General features: G+C 43.3%; 1 protein-coding gene across 1 annotated transcript; it reads left to right on the forward strand.

The window, feature by feature from the left end:
* Positions 1 to 351: 351 nt before the first annotated feature.
* On the forward strand, positions 352 to 14,087 carry PRNP (prion protein (Kanno blood group)). Its single transcript, XM_081291582.1, has 3 exons — positions 352 to 526; positions 3,353 to 3,432; positions 11,711 to 14,087. The coding sequence occupies exon 3, from the start codon at positions 11,721 to 11,723 to the stop codon at positions 12,468 to 12,470; it is 750 nt and encodes a 249-aa protein (XP_081147708.1). The 5' UTR covers positions 352 to 526; positions 3,353 to 3,432; positions 11,711 to 11,720; the 3' UTR covers positions 12,471 to 14,087.

Raw genomic sequence — 14,087 nt, forward strand, 5'->3', positions numbered from 1 at the left:
AATTTTAAGGATTTAAATAAAACATATAAATTTGGGGCTCAATCCAGGCTAGCCAATTATCCTCTTTAGAAATTTCTGGTTACCAAAAATTCCAGAGATTGCTTTCTCATTCTGTATGTAAACCTTTCATATTCTCGAGTTTCCATTATATAACGGAGAGCTGCCGAATCATTAAAGATATTTTTTTACAGTCAATGAGCAACGTCGGGAAGCGATGACAGCGGGAGGCGTACCACCTGATGCAAGTGTTTAAGCGAATCTCAACACGTTTTATATGGTGACTCATTCCCCGCCCTGCTCTGGAGTCCGGCACCCTTTAAGGTAAAGCCGGACGCCTGCCCAGAGCCAGGGAGCGTGCGCTGGGCGGCGAGGTAATTGGTCACCGCACGGACCTCCGCCCGCGAGCGCCGCCGCCTCCCTTTCCCGCCCCCGCCCCGCCCCGCCTGCGCCCTGCGCGTTGCCGGCTCCCTGCGCCAGTTGCTGACAGCCGCGACGCTGCGAGCTTCTCTCCGAGCTTCCGAGGCAGGTAAACACCCAGCGCGGCCGGGGGCGGGATCCTAGAAACTCCGGCCGGGTAGCCGCGAAGGCCGAGAGTGAGGCCCCGGGCCTTGGGGTCGAGGCGCGAGGGCGCACAGCTGGGGGAGGTCCCCAGCGGACCCTGGCGGTGGGAAGGGGCTGGGGCGCCCGGAGCGCGCGTGGCGCGTCTGAGGCCTGCCCTGTGTTTGTCTCTTCGGATGAATCTGCTCGGCTTGGCTTTTCGGTTTAGGAAAGCCCCCCTTTTTTTCGGAATGGGAGAGGGGGCTGGCGGAGCCCCTGTGGAGGGACGTTGGTGGTACAGAGGTGTCTGCCTGATCGCTTCCCCCACCCCACCCGGCTGCGGGATGGGCGAGACGCGCGACCCTCGGTCCGCTGGGGAAGTAGGGGAGGGATAGAGATAATTCAGTTACAGGGAAAACGGGGAGGGCCGCAAACGTTCGGAGAGGCCAGGCCCCAGGGGGACGCGGAGCTCTTGACTCTTTGCCAGTTAGTCTCCTTCGGAGCCGGAGGGCAGACGCCAGGATGCCCCTTGGCCAGGACGGACTGCTCCCCGATGCCCAGAGGGTAGTGAGGAGACTGGGTACACGAGCGCCTGCTCCCGGCCTCGCTCCCCAGCCGTTGAGCGTCCCCCGGGAGTCCGCGGCGCCCCCCATTTCTGGCCACCGAGACTGTACCGGGGGAGGCCGCAGCCCCGCCCCTTTGGCATCCTCCTAGGGACCCAACCACGCGCACGGGAGCGGGGCTTCGTATAGGCTCTGCCCTTCATTTGCAAAGCCGGCGTCGCCCGGGTTCCTGGGGTTGGGGGTTGCAGCCCGGCTTTGGGCTTTGGGGGCTGGGCTCTCCGTCCTACTCCCACAGCGGACCTTCAGCATCGTTTTTTTACATTCTCTCCTGCTCTTCAGAAGGGACAGAACTGGGCCATCCGTGGGGCTACAAGAGAGGAGCCCGTGGCCCGCGGATAACCAGCCTCTGCCACCTGAGAAGCAGACTTCCTCACGTTTCCTTTCGTTATGAAACAGTGTGGGGGGCGGGGGATTCATTTCTACTGTCCCTTTGATTTTTTTCCTTCATCTCTGTAGTAGACCAGCAAACATAATTTTTACCGCGTAATTCCATGGCCATCACATCCCATCCTCATCATCGGAAAGTCAACTGCTTTCTATTTTTCAGTGTCATGCACAGTGAAATGCAATTTCATGGCTGCTTAATTTTCTTGTAGTTATAGTATCATGGCTTAATAAACAGTTCCCCATGTGCTGAACATTTGAGGTGTTCCTCTTTTCCTTATACAAAACTCCAGATAGATAGAATTAAATATTTGTATAAATTTTAGTCATCTGAAAAATAGGAACAGAAAATTGAATAAATGTCAGACGTTTAGAAAAATCAACTATTCTCCCAGATTTGAAAAAAAAAAATGTCATCAAGGAAAAGGAATGATTTTATCTACACAGATACTGAGAAGCTCTCAAACACCAGAATCGGAAAGGAAGCAGGGTAGCTAGAATGGAATTTGTATGTTATTTGTACCTGACACAAGCTTTCTATACTTGTGAAAAGAAAATAAGAGGATATAGTGAAATGATGAGTCATTTACATAATAAAATGCAAAATGAAGCAAATTTAGGTTACCATTTTACATCTGTTAAAGACAAGAGTGAGGGCAAGCCCTGTTGCTGGAAGGCTGCCTGAAACTTTTGACTATTCAGACATCCGGGCAAGTGGCAGGGCTTTCTGGTTAGAAATATGGCTTTGCAACCCACTTTGTGACTTTGGGCAGGTTACCTGATTTCCTGACCCTCCTTTGCCCATTCATAAAAAGGAGAAAATGATGTTCTTCCAGGCATAGTTACAAAGATTAACCATCTGCTGAAAACTGACCTTTGGTACCCGTACTTTGTTCTGTTTCCTAGTCACACCCACTGGAGACAGTGTGAATCAATACAGACCTTTTATAAAACAATGTGAAGATGCATTAGTTGGAAGCTGTGACCCAGAAATTCCTGGGAATTTACCTGCAATGGAAGAAACAAACAAGGGAAAAAAAAAACATGCAGGCACCTATTCCAAGCAGAATGATCTAAAATTAGAACCACCTGAGAAGCAACCAAAATGTGTAACAGCAGGACAGCTAAGAAAAATGACACATTAACTGAAAGGAACATTATGTAACCATCAAATATCTTGATTTGGAGCCAGTGATAGATGGGGCCAGGAGCTCATGCATGAATACATAGGTAAAAATATAAAAGGGAAAGCATAGAAAATGAAAGCGCCAAAAGAAATTATACATGATTCTAATTTTTTGTTGTTGTTGATATATTGCTTTCACTAACTAATGTTATTGAACCCTGGGACAGGTTTTTGGTTTGTTTGTGTGGTCTTGGATATTGAATCTAGGAGTAGCCTACCTCTGAGCTACATTCCCAGCACCTCCCTCCTTTTTTAAAATAATTTTATTTTGAAATAGGCTCTCAATGAGTTGCCCAGGTGGCCTTGACTTTGCAATCCTCCTGCCTCAGCCTCACAAATAACTGGGATTGCAAGTGAGAGCTACCGCACCTGACTCGGTTTCAGATTCTAAAATGGACCCACAGTTTTCTGTGTGTTGGAAAAAGAGGGAGAGATCATTTCATGTTTGCTTCTTAGAATAAAACATTTTAGCTGACCTTGTTTCCTTTCTCAAATGCTACTTCATTTTTTCCTCATGTAGATGTATTACTGGTTTAGTAATCTGTGTATTAGGTTTTTCTTTTTAAGAATCACTTCTTGGACTCATTTATCAATTCTAGTTTTTTCATTGTTGTTTTTAAAGACTCCTGAATATACCTCAAACTGAACAATTTCAGCCAAGCCGAAGCATTCTGTGTTCACAAAGGCACCAGTCCAGTGTAGGTGAGTCACAACAGATTGTACCCTGTAAAATCTCTTTTGTCTTGTAACGGTTGAAAGTCACCAACTGTCACAGCAAATCCCAGTCTATAATCACAAGCCCTTGCTCTAGAGGCCATTTGGTAATGTTTATCTTACACCTCATTGCATTATTGTTTCACGTAAAGTCAGCTTGATTTCGTTGAGCAAGAACCACCATAGCTTTCTTTAGAATTATGCTGAATTGTGTAAGGGAACAAGTATTTTTAAGATAACATAATAGAAAGCACAACAATAAAATAAACATCTCTGCATCAAATTGGCACTAATAGGACTCTCAACCAACGGAGAAAGCCAAGGCAAAGGTTTTTCTCAACTACAGTTTTAACTTACGTAGTCCATTCTCCTTTTTCAGATCTTATTTCTAATTCCAAGGCAACTATATCAGCTGTGAACTGCATATTAAACATTCAACATGTGTCTGTATCTAACCTGGGGATGGCTGCAGCATTATAAAATAACCCTAAGTGAAGAGTGTATGCAGCAATTCTTACAGTTGGGAGAGTTTCTGTCTCAGTTTGTTAATCCTATTGTCCTACTATATTCTTCTTCCTGCAGCCATAGTACTGTATGATCACTTCAAGGGAGACATGCCCCTTTTAGGAAGAAAAGTATTATAAGGTTAAGTGTTGCATTCCTGAGGACCTAACTGCAAGCCTGGCTAGGAATGCCAGTTTCCTAGGAAGCTTCTGAAATTCTATTGCTGGAACTCTTGGGGTTGTGGCAATCTTGTTCCTTAAGTGATTTTAGTAATTTTTTTGGAGGGGAGGGGTAACTCTTATTGAACCTGAGGTGCTTAACCATTGAGCCACATCCCCAGGCCCCCCACCTCTTTTTGAGATGGGGTCTTAAAAAAAAAAAATCTCTGCATCAAATTGGCACTAAGTTTCTTAGGGCCTCACTAATTTGCTGAGGCTGGCCTTGAACTTGGGATCCTCTTGCCTCAACCTCCCAAGCTGTTGAGATTATGGCGTGCACCACTGAATCTGGCTGTTCTTCAAGTAATTCTGATGATGGACCAGGTGGGGGCCCTTTGTCCTGCTTAATACAGAGCTGGATCTCAAGGTGCCAGTAAAAAAAAAAAAAAAAAAAAAAAAAAAAAAAAAAAAAAAAAAAAAAAACCCTATCTTAATTTTTTTTTCCAAAATTTTGTATGGCTTGCATCAAATTTAAGGATCAGTGACTTCAGAACCTTAAAAAAATGTGACCTGTTATTTCTATTTAACTCAAGAAAGAACAGGAAGTTTCCTTAAGGACAATGAGGGATGGGAATGCTGTTTATTCTCCCCACTTCCTGAGCCAATTAAACTTGAGGTTGTTACGTGTTATTCTGATTTATCAGAAGTTTGACCAATGACACACTTCCTTAATGGTATTGAAGGCCATTAAGACCACTAAATTTTGATCTCAGCCCCATTGTCTTGGATTATTATGACCTTGAGACAAGTTCTTTCCAACTCTGGCCCAGTCCCCATCAATAAATGAGAATAAGCTGGGTGCAGTGGTGTATAAAACTAATCCCAATGAATAGGAAGGCTGAGGTAGGAGGATCACAAGTTTGAGGCTAGCCTCAGCAATTTAGCAAGACCCTCAACAACTTAATAAGACTCCTTTCTCAAAGTAAAAAATTTAAAAAGGCTGGGGGTGTAGCTCAGTGGTAGAATGTCCCAGGGTTAAATCCCCAATACCAAAACAAATTAATTAATTTTTAAAATTAAAATAAGAATAGAATCTGGAATAATTTATGAATCTTTTCGTATCTTCTCTCTGTTTCCATAACCCTGCCAATCTGCTCTTATAACCAGTGCCATCTGATCTCACTGTATCTTTGCATTCCGATACCTGGCAAACCAAATGCATTCTGCATTTTCTTCTCATTCCAAATTTTATTGGTCCTTTTTGTTTTATTCAGTGCTGGGGAACCCAGGGCTGCACAGCTTTCCTCATATAAATCCTACTATTTATTTTGAAGTTAAATCATAGGTATTTTGAAATATTTATTGCCGTTATAAATGGAATGTTTTCCCCACTAAATCTTCCAAATAAGTACAGGAGATTTAGGGACTCGCTGGTGTTTTCTATGCTGATTTCAAAAACTGCTATCTAAGGAACTCACTCGTTTATTGTAAGACCATTTAGATGATTTTCATGGATTTTCAGATAGAAAATCATACCTATATGAATTTCCAGAACAATGTAAAATATTAACAGTGATAGGTTGCATTATTGTCTTGTTTGCCACATTAATGCAAATGCCTCCCCCCCCCTTTTTTTAAGGAAAAAAAACAATTAGAACAGGATATGAGCTTTGTGTTTGTGATAGCCTCTCTTGATGGAAAGGTCCTAGCCTTCTGGTTCTATATGATTATGTGTGCGCATGCACTTGAGATGGAACCCAAAGCCTGCATGTGCTAGGGACATACTCTACCCCTGAGCTACATCTCCACCCCCCATACAAACTTTCTTTTTTTCTTTTTACAGTAGTGGGAACTGAACCCAGGGGTGCTTTATCATTGAGCCACATTTTTATTTATTTTGAAACAGGGTCTCATGAAGTTGCTGAGGTCCTCACTTATTTGCTGAGGCTGACCTCAAACTTATGATCCTCCTGCCTCAGCCTCCGGAGTTGCTGGGATGACCAACATGTACCACCACATGGGGTTTCTATACAAAATTTTTAAAAATAAACTTTTCTTTAAAGTCAGGAATAGATATTGATTTAATTGAAAACCTTTTTTGACATCTGCAGAAAATTTGGGTTTCTTTTGTTTTTCTTTCTTGAGCTGTTAAGATCTATTAAGATTTCCTGATTTTGAGACATTCTTTTATTCCTAAAATAATTACTGTTCACAGTGTATTCTTCTTTTACTAAACTATTAAAATTAGTTTGATAGTCTTTTCCATGGATGTGAAAATATCCCTATTACTGGAGGGGAGGCTGTGTAGCTGAATGCCAGCCTTCATACTAGGGATTGAATCTTTCTTTCTCTCTCTCTCTCTCTCTCTCTCTCTCTCTCTCTCTCTCTCTCTCTCTCTCGTGCACGCATGCGCACAGTAGTGGAGATTGAACCCAGGGCCTCAACATGGTACACAAGTGCTCTACCATTGAGCTACAGGTCTTTTCAAATTTTATTTTGAGACAGGATCTCACTAAATTGTCCAGGCTGGCCTCAAACATGTGACCCTCCTTTCTTAGCCTCCTGAAGGTTGTTGGGATTACAGTTTGGGCCACCTAGCCCAGCAATAATTTTAATCTTGTCCCTTTATCCTATTGGTTATAAACCCTGTGTCTCAGGTAAATATGTCCAAATGTTTCTCTCTCCTCCTTTCCAGATTCTTTAAACAATTGCCTAACTCTCTTTCTCACTTGATCCTCCCACTTGAATATCTTACAGATAAGGCAAAGTTTATGTGTCTAAACTAATACTCATGGTTAGGTTTGCTCAGCTCTGGTGTTCCTCTGGTTTCTCCTATTTCAGAGATGGTATCACCACCATATCACAGGTTATGAAAGCCACAAGCCTGGGCAACTCTCATTCCTCTGTCTGCTCTATCAGCAGGTCTTATGGGTTCTTTCTGCAAAATGTATCTCATTTATTAATAGCTCATCAACTACATCCCAGGCATGCCACCATCTTCTTCAGTAATTTTCTAACTGGTCTCTCCATTTCCTTTTTTGTCCTGCTAAACCTTCTTCTTTATACTACAGTAGGATGAGCTTTTTTGAAAACACAATTCTATGGTATTATTCTCCTTCTAAGATCTTTACCTACTTTTCCAATTTCAGCAGTCCACTTTTCCTCTTATTTCATAAGACTAGATGCTCAATATCTTTTTTGGTCTTGGAACCCACTAAGCTCAATATCTCACTCATCATTGTGTCCTTGGCCCCTCGATAATTCTACAATCTTAGAAGACATTCAAAATATGTATAAAACTCATTGTATGGCTCCATTTTGTTACTATAATGAAATACCCTAGGCTAGATGACTTATAAAGAAAATAGGTTTGTTTAGCTTACAAATCTAGAGGTGGAAGGAAGGGTGTGCTCCCAGCATCATCAGCTTAGCTCTGGTGAAAGCCTCATAGTGGATGGCCCCCCAGTGGAAGGAACGTGTGTGAGAAGCAACTCACTCTCCAGAGAACTAATCCATACCCATAGGAGTTCCCCTAATCCCTTCTGGGGGCAGCATCTCCAGTGGCCTAAGGACCTCTCACTAGTCCCCACCTCTTAAAGGTTCTGTTACCTCCCAACATTGCCACAATGAGGATCAAGCCTCCAACACATGAACCCTCGGGGGACAAACCACATCCAAACCATGGCAGGAGTCAGTAAGCTTCTGTACTATAAACATTATTTTACTAGATAGATGGATAGTTCTGTTGATGTTTTGGGGTTTGTTGTTTTATTTTGTTTTGCCATACTGGAGACTGAACCCAGGTGCTCTTATCACTGAGCTACGTTCCCTGCCCTTTTTCTTTTATATTTTGAGACAAGATCTCACTAAGTTGCTGAGGTTGGCCTCACATTTACTATTCTCTGCCTCAGCATCCTGAGTCACTGGGATTATAGATGTGTACCACAGTGCCCAGTATAATATATGATTTTTGACCACTTTTTTCTCCATTTTTCTTTGCCTATTGGTCAATTCTAGTTTTATTCCCCCCCCCCTTTTCTTTTTCCTTTTTGCAGTACTAGGCATTGGATCCAGGGCCTTGTACATGCTAGGCCAGTGCTTTTCTGTTAAGTTACATTCCCCAGCCCTTTTTTATTTTATTTTTGAGACAGCCTCATTAAGTTGCTCAGGGAGGCCTCAAACTTGGGATCCTTCCACTTCAGCTTCTTAAGTTACTGGGATTACAGGCATGTACCACTTCACCCATCTTCTATTTCTTAAAACAAATAGCATATACTAATTTTTACATAAATATATGTCAAATGGGTTAGTTCCGAAGTTGATTTTTGTAATTTATATTTTAATGGGAAGGCCATACATCTCACACAGATTTTTACTTCGTAAAACAAACAGTATACAGTAATTTGTTGTCCTTTCAAAACCTCCTTTTTGTTTCCCCTTCTCATTTTCAGTATAGAGCTGGCCTTAGATATAGCATCTGAACTGCGACACTTTGAACAATGGAAGAGGCAATATATTTGGTTGGTTGGTTGTAGTACTGGGCATTGAACCCAGGGACACTCAACTGCTGAGTTCTCTTTGTTTAAAGACAGGGTCTCTCTAAGTTGTTGTGGGTCTTGCTAAGTTGCTGAGCCTGCCTCAGACCTGCCAGGGCCCTCTCTCACCACCTTTCTCCATTCTGAAAACCTCTGTGCCTGGTTTTTCTCCTCTGTGCCTTTGTCACTGTGGGTATCATTGCCTGGTCCTGTGTCTTCATGAGCTTACAGAGCCCTAACTCTTTCTGTGTACGTGTGTGCTACTGGGGATTTAACCCAGGGCCTCAGCATGCTAGTAAAGCACTCTACCACTGAGCTGCATCCCCACTGAGCTACATTTAACTCTTACAGCCTTAAATAGGATGCAAGGCCCAGCTCAGTGTGGTTCCCCTGCAGCCTCCTCTTCCTGCCGCCTCCCATTTCCAGTCATACTATATCTCTAGCCAGCCAGAGTCTGCCACTGTGGCCAGCACATAAAACAAATGTTTGATTTATTGAATTGATGCTGTCAGCTGGCCATTGGAGAAAAGAATAGTTCGTGAATTTATAAATTTGATCCTCTTTAGATAGCCATTGTCAATACTTTATAGTTTGCTTAGTCCTTACACTCCAATATAGAGCAGTTTTCATGGTCTTTCATTCGTTCAGCATCTATTATGAATCAGGCGCCAAGTCCAGGAACATTCTGTGAACAGAACCAAGCCACTGCCCCAGAGGAGCCTCTGCTCCAGTGGAGAAGATGAACAATAGCGACAGTAAATAGTGTGTCTGGTAGCCTTGACAGCTCTGAAAGGAATCGAAACAGAGAAAGGAGATAGGATGGGGTGCTATTTCAGGCAGTTGGTGTGAAGAGCAACACTAAGATATTTGAGCAGACTTGAGCACCTGAGTAGCAGTAGCAAGTGCAGAGGCACAGAGAAAGTGGTTTGCTGGTTGGTTTGAGGAGCAGCAGGAGGCTGGGGAGAGGAGGTCAGTGGAGCCAGGCCCTGTGATCCAACCGGCATGGTCAGGACTTTGCATTTTATCCTGAGTACAAAGGAGTGTCACTTGAGGGCAAGGGAATGGCACCATGTAACTGCAGTAGGGGCCAAGGGAGAAGCAAGGAGGTTAGATGGGAGGCTGGGAAGGACTCAGGTGAGAAGTGATGGAGGCTTCAGCCAAGACTGTCATGTTGGAACATGTGAGAAACCAAGGTGCTTAGGATTCTTGTCAAGGTGGAGCTAATTAGATTTGCTGGTAGAGTCGATGTATGCTGTAAAGAGAAAATTCAAGAATAACCCCAAGGTATAGTCTGGGTTTGGCTCACTGGGGTAAAAGAAGGAAGGGGTTGACCTAAAAACGTTTCAGACTGTGAACTGTTAACTGAGGAGATGGTTCCCTGGGGTGTGTGAGCAACATGGAGGCCGAGAGCTGGACCCCATGAGATGATGAGTGGATCTGGGAAGGAGGCCTGCAGAGGGTGGGGTGGGAACAGGAATGGGGCTCCCCAAATCCAAATTAGTAAGATCTTAATACTTTAATTTGGCTTGTAATTTTCAAATATATTTTGATTTACTTATGACCACCAGCACTTCCAATTTTAATGTTAGTAGAAACATAAGCATAAACAAATAAATGAGTTATATTTATTTTTCTTAATAATTCTCATGACTAGTATCCAGTTTAGTTGTAAATTCTGCAGGATATTAAAACAAACTTTATCTTTTTTTTTTAATTTGAAGATAATCTCAGCACTGGGAACAAGATGGTATATGCCATTTTAGATCTTGGGGCACACAGTGATATCTTGAAGATATGATTTGATCTGGGCTACAGTAGATCCTGTTTAATAATCATTCTACTCTGCCTTTTACCTTTGTTCTTGGAACTTAGCTCTCAGTAAATGAGATTTATAATTTGATGAAGAAACATTCTAAAATGGGTCATAAATTGTGATCCAGGATGTTTGGTTCACTGTTGATTTATATACTGTGCTTTTATAATATAAAGTATTTATTTCCTACCAAAAATTGGAAGAAAAGAAATCATTCATAAAACGTTAAATACTGACATAAAACTCAGTCACCAAGTGTGTGATTGCACTTCTGTGAACACTGCCCAAGTGTCAACAGCCCCACCTGTCTGTCTGTCTATAGAGAGAGCGATGAATTTACAAATGGGCTTGCAAAATCCTGGATGTTTACTATTTCTAGTAAAATTGTACTTAGAATTCCTTTGAGGGAGTTATTCTTGGCATTTGTATGTTCAGGGGATATTAATTCTTTCACTTAACAAGTATCTATTGTGTCCTGCTCTGTGCCAGGCAGTGCCCCAATCTCCAAGAACACAGCCACAAACAAGAGCCACTTGCTCCCTGCCTACATCCCTGCAGAGGAAATAAGACACTGGGCCTATGTTTTTCAGTTACTTAATTCCTGCCACACCCACCTGAGGAGCTTCCTAACCAGACTCATAAACTTACACAGGCCTTAGGTTACTCCGAAGGGGATGCACCAGGGTCTTTTGATGTCCACACAGCAGCTGGGGGCTTATCTAAACCCCCAGCCCCTGCCAGTGACTGTTCAGATTCAAGGGAATAAGATCCATATCGGTGGGTAAATGATTCCCCTGGATATAGAAGGCCCATGCCCCACAGGAGCTGGTGCCCCTTATAGCAGACCGATGGCACAGCTTCCAGTGTCCCTATGAGGATGTGCCTACTTCCTAGATTGACTGCTCTAAAGAAGCTCAGAGCCATGGTAAGCCCACCAGGAGTAAGTAGTTCCTCCCAGAACACGTGCAGGTTACCAATTGGCAATCATTTTTATACTAAGGAACACTGCTGGCATTCTGCCTCTTTCAAGTTTCAGGAAACAGCTTGAAATTAACTTAAAGTCAAATTTGTCTTTAGAGAATGAGAATAAGTTGTGTTGCCCTTTGCTTACAATTGCTTTTATCCAGAGTGCTTCCCAGAAGCCCAGGGTGTGAGGAGTTTGTCGTTGCTGTGCCTTCATTCATAATGAGCAAACATTAGGTGGTTTCAGGGTAAATGTAGGTCACTCACACCATGCCCTCTTCTTCATTTTGCAGATCAGTCATCATGGTGAACCCTGGCTGCTGGCTGCTGGTTCTCTTCGTGGCCACATTGAGTGACGTCGGCCTCTGCAAAAAACGGCCAAAGCCTGGAGGAGGGTGGAACACTGGGGGAAGCCGTTACCCTGGGCAAGGCAGCCCTGGAGGCAACCGCTACCCACCTCAGGGTGGTGGCTGGGGGCAGCCTCATGGTGGCGGAGGCTGGGGGCAACCCCATGGTGGCGGTGGAGGCTGGGGGCAACCCCATGGTGGCGGTGGCTGGGGTCAAGGTGGCACCCATAATCAATGGGGCAAGCCCGTTAAGCCAAAAACCAGCATGAAGCACGTGGCAGGTGCTGCTGCAGCCGGGGCAGTGGTAGGGGGCCTTGGTGGCTACATGCTGGGGAGTGCCATGAGCAGGCCCATGATGCACTTTGGCAGTGACTATGAGGACCGTTACTACCGTGAAAACATGAACCGTTACCCCAGCCAAGTATACTACAAGCCCGTGGATCAGTATCCCAACCAGAATAGCTTTGTGCATGACTGCGTCAATATCACAATCAAGCAGCACACCACCACCACCACCACCAAAGGGGATAACTTCACCGAGACCGATATTAAGATAATGGAGCGTGTGGTGGAGCAGATGTGCACCACCCAGTACAAGCAGGAGGCCCAACAGGCTTACTACCCAAGAGGATCCAGCATGGTCCTCTTCTCCTCCCCACCTGTGATCCTCCTCATCTCCTTCCTCATTTTCCTGATTGTGGGATGAGGAAGGACTTCCTGTTTCCAAGTGGTCTTTATCTTGCTCCAGGGTCAGGAGGGGGTATCCACCTGCAGCCCTTTTAGTGGTGGTGTCTCATTTTTGCTTCTCTCTCTGTCCCCCATAGGCTATACCCTTGGCACTGATGGGCACCCAAAAATGTAGAGTAGACTTGGATGCTGTTTATTCAAGGGCCCTTTGATTGAGTCCTTCGTGGACCAAGGCTAATGCTGAGCCTGCAAATAATCACTGGTTAATCTAGGCTCATTTTTGGTCTATTGCAACAGATAAAGGCTAGAATAGATCTTAAAATGGTCCTCAAATACCTTTGCCTGAATACCTCTGGCTCTTTTAGTAGCCAGAGCTCAAGGCATGAATGTCCCAGCTTAGCAATGATTTCATAGCAGTTTGGAAAACTTTTCTCTTTTAAGAAAACTTGATATTATTTCTGCCAAATTTGGAAGGGGGCCACATGATACTCATTCAAAAGAAAAAGAAAAAAAAACACCAGAAATCTTCAACTCTTGGGCCACAGGCTCAGCCCTGGAGCATGTGCTGTGTTTTTGCAGAGAGCTGCGGTGACATTTTGCTTTTTGCAGTAGGGACTACACAGCAGTTGCTGAATCGGTAAATATTATTGTGACCCTATACCTCCTGCCAGAGGACATATTTGCCGGGGTTGGACATAATTAACACAAGCAAAAGACTTCTGGAACTGAAAAATCCAGCCTTTGGGAATGGTGCCTTTGGAGACAAGCTCCCCTCTGGGATGTGTAGAGCATCCAAATGTGGCATTCCTTTCTTTAGTAAATAAATTGTAGATAACTAAGGCAGCAAGATTGGCTTCTAAATACTGAAGGTAAATCTTGGTTTCCTGGAAACTAGAGTGATGTTAACCATGTTTGGGTGATGCCAGGAGATGGGACTCCAAGGAAGTCTGTAAGGGCAGACCCATGATCCTCTTGGAGGATTGTGAAGTGAAAGAACGCAGTCAGCATACAAAGAAGAGCTCCATTTCTTCATTTCTGTCCCATAATTGTTAAAACCCAGGATTAGGTTGAGTCTTCAGTTTCTGTAATTGGCTTTTGAATCAAAGAACAGGGAGACAATCTAAAAAATATCTTAGGTCGCAGATGTCAGAAATATCCATTCTAAGTGGAAAAGGAAATTCTGTAAATGTTATTTAGATAAGGTAAAGTTGTTCCCTAAATTGTTCAATATGGTCGCCTAGCAGATAAATATTACTATTCTACAATGTAATTGGCTTGCACTATATGGGTGTTTAATGTTAAATATATATATATAAAATATATATTGCATATGACAAACTTAGAAGTTTTGTTTAGAGCAATTAATATCAGAAATGTCTAACACATTAATGGTTTCCTGAGGTACTAAGTACTTAATACATGGGAAAGCCTTTTTTTGTGGCCCTTAGGCTTACGACGTGCACTGAACTAGTTTTGTATATGAATCCAAAGTGGACACCACTAACTGGTCTTTGAAATATGCATGTACTTTATATTTTCTATATTTGTAACTTTGCATGTATTTGTTTTGTTGTATATGAATTTATAAATGTTTATTATCTGACTGAAATTAAACAAGAGCTAAGATGAGCACCAC

Source organism: Spermophilus citellus (assembly GCF_964194105.1).
Source record: "Spermophilus citellus genome assembly, chromosome: 4".
NCBI lineage: Eukaryota > Metazoa > Chordata > Mammalia > Rodentia > Sciuridae > Spermophilus > Spermophilus citellus.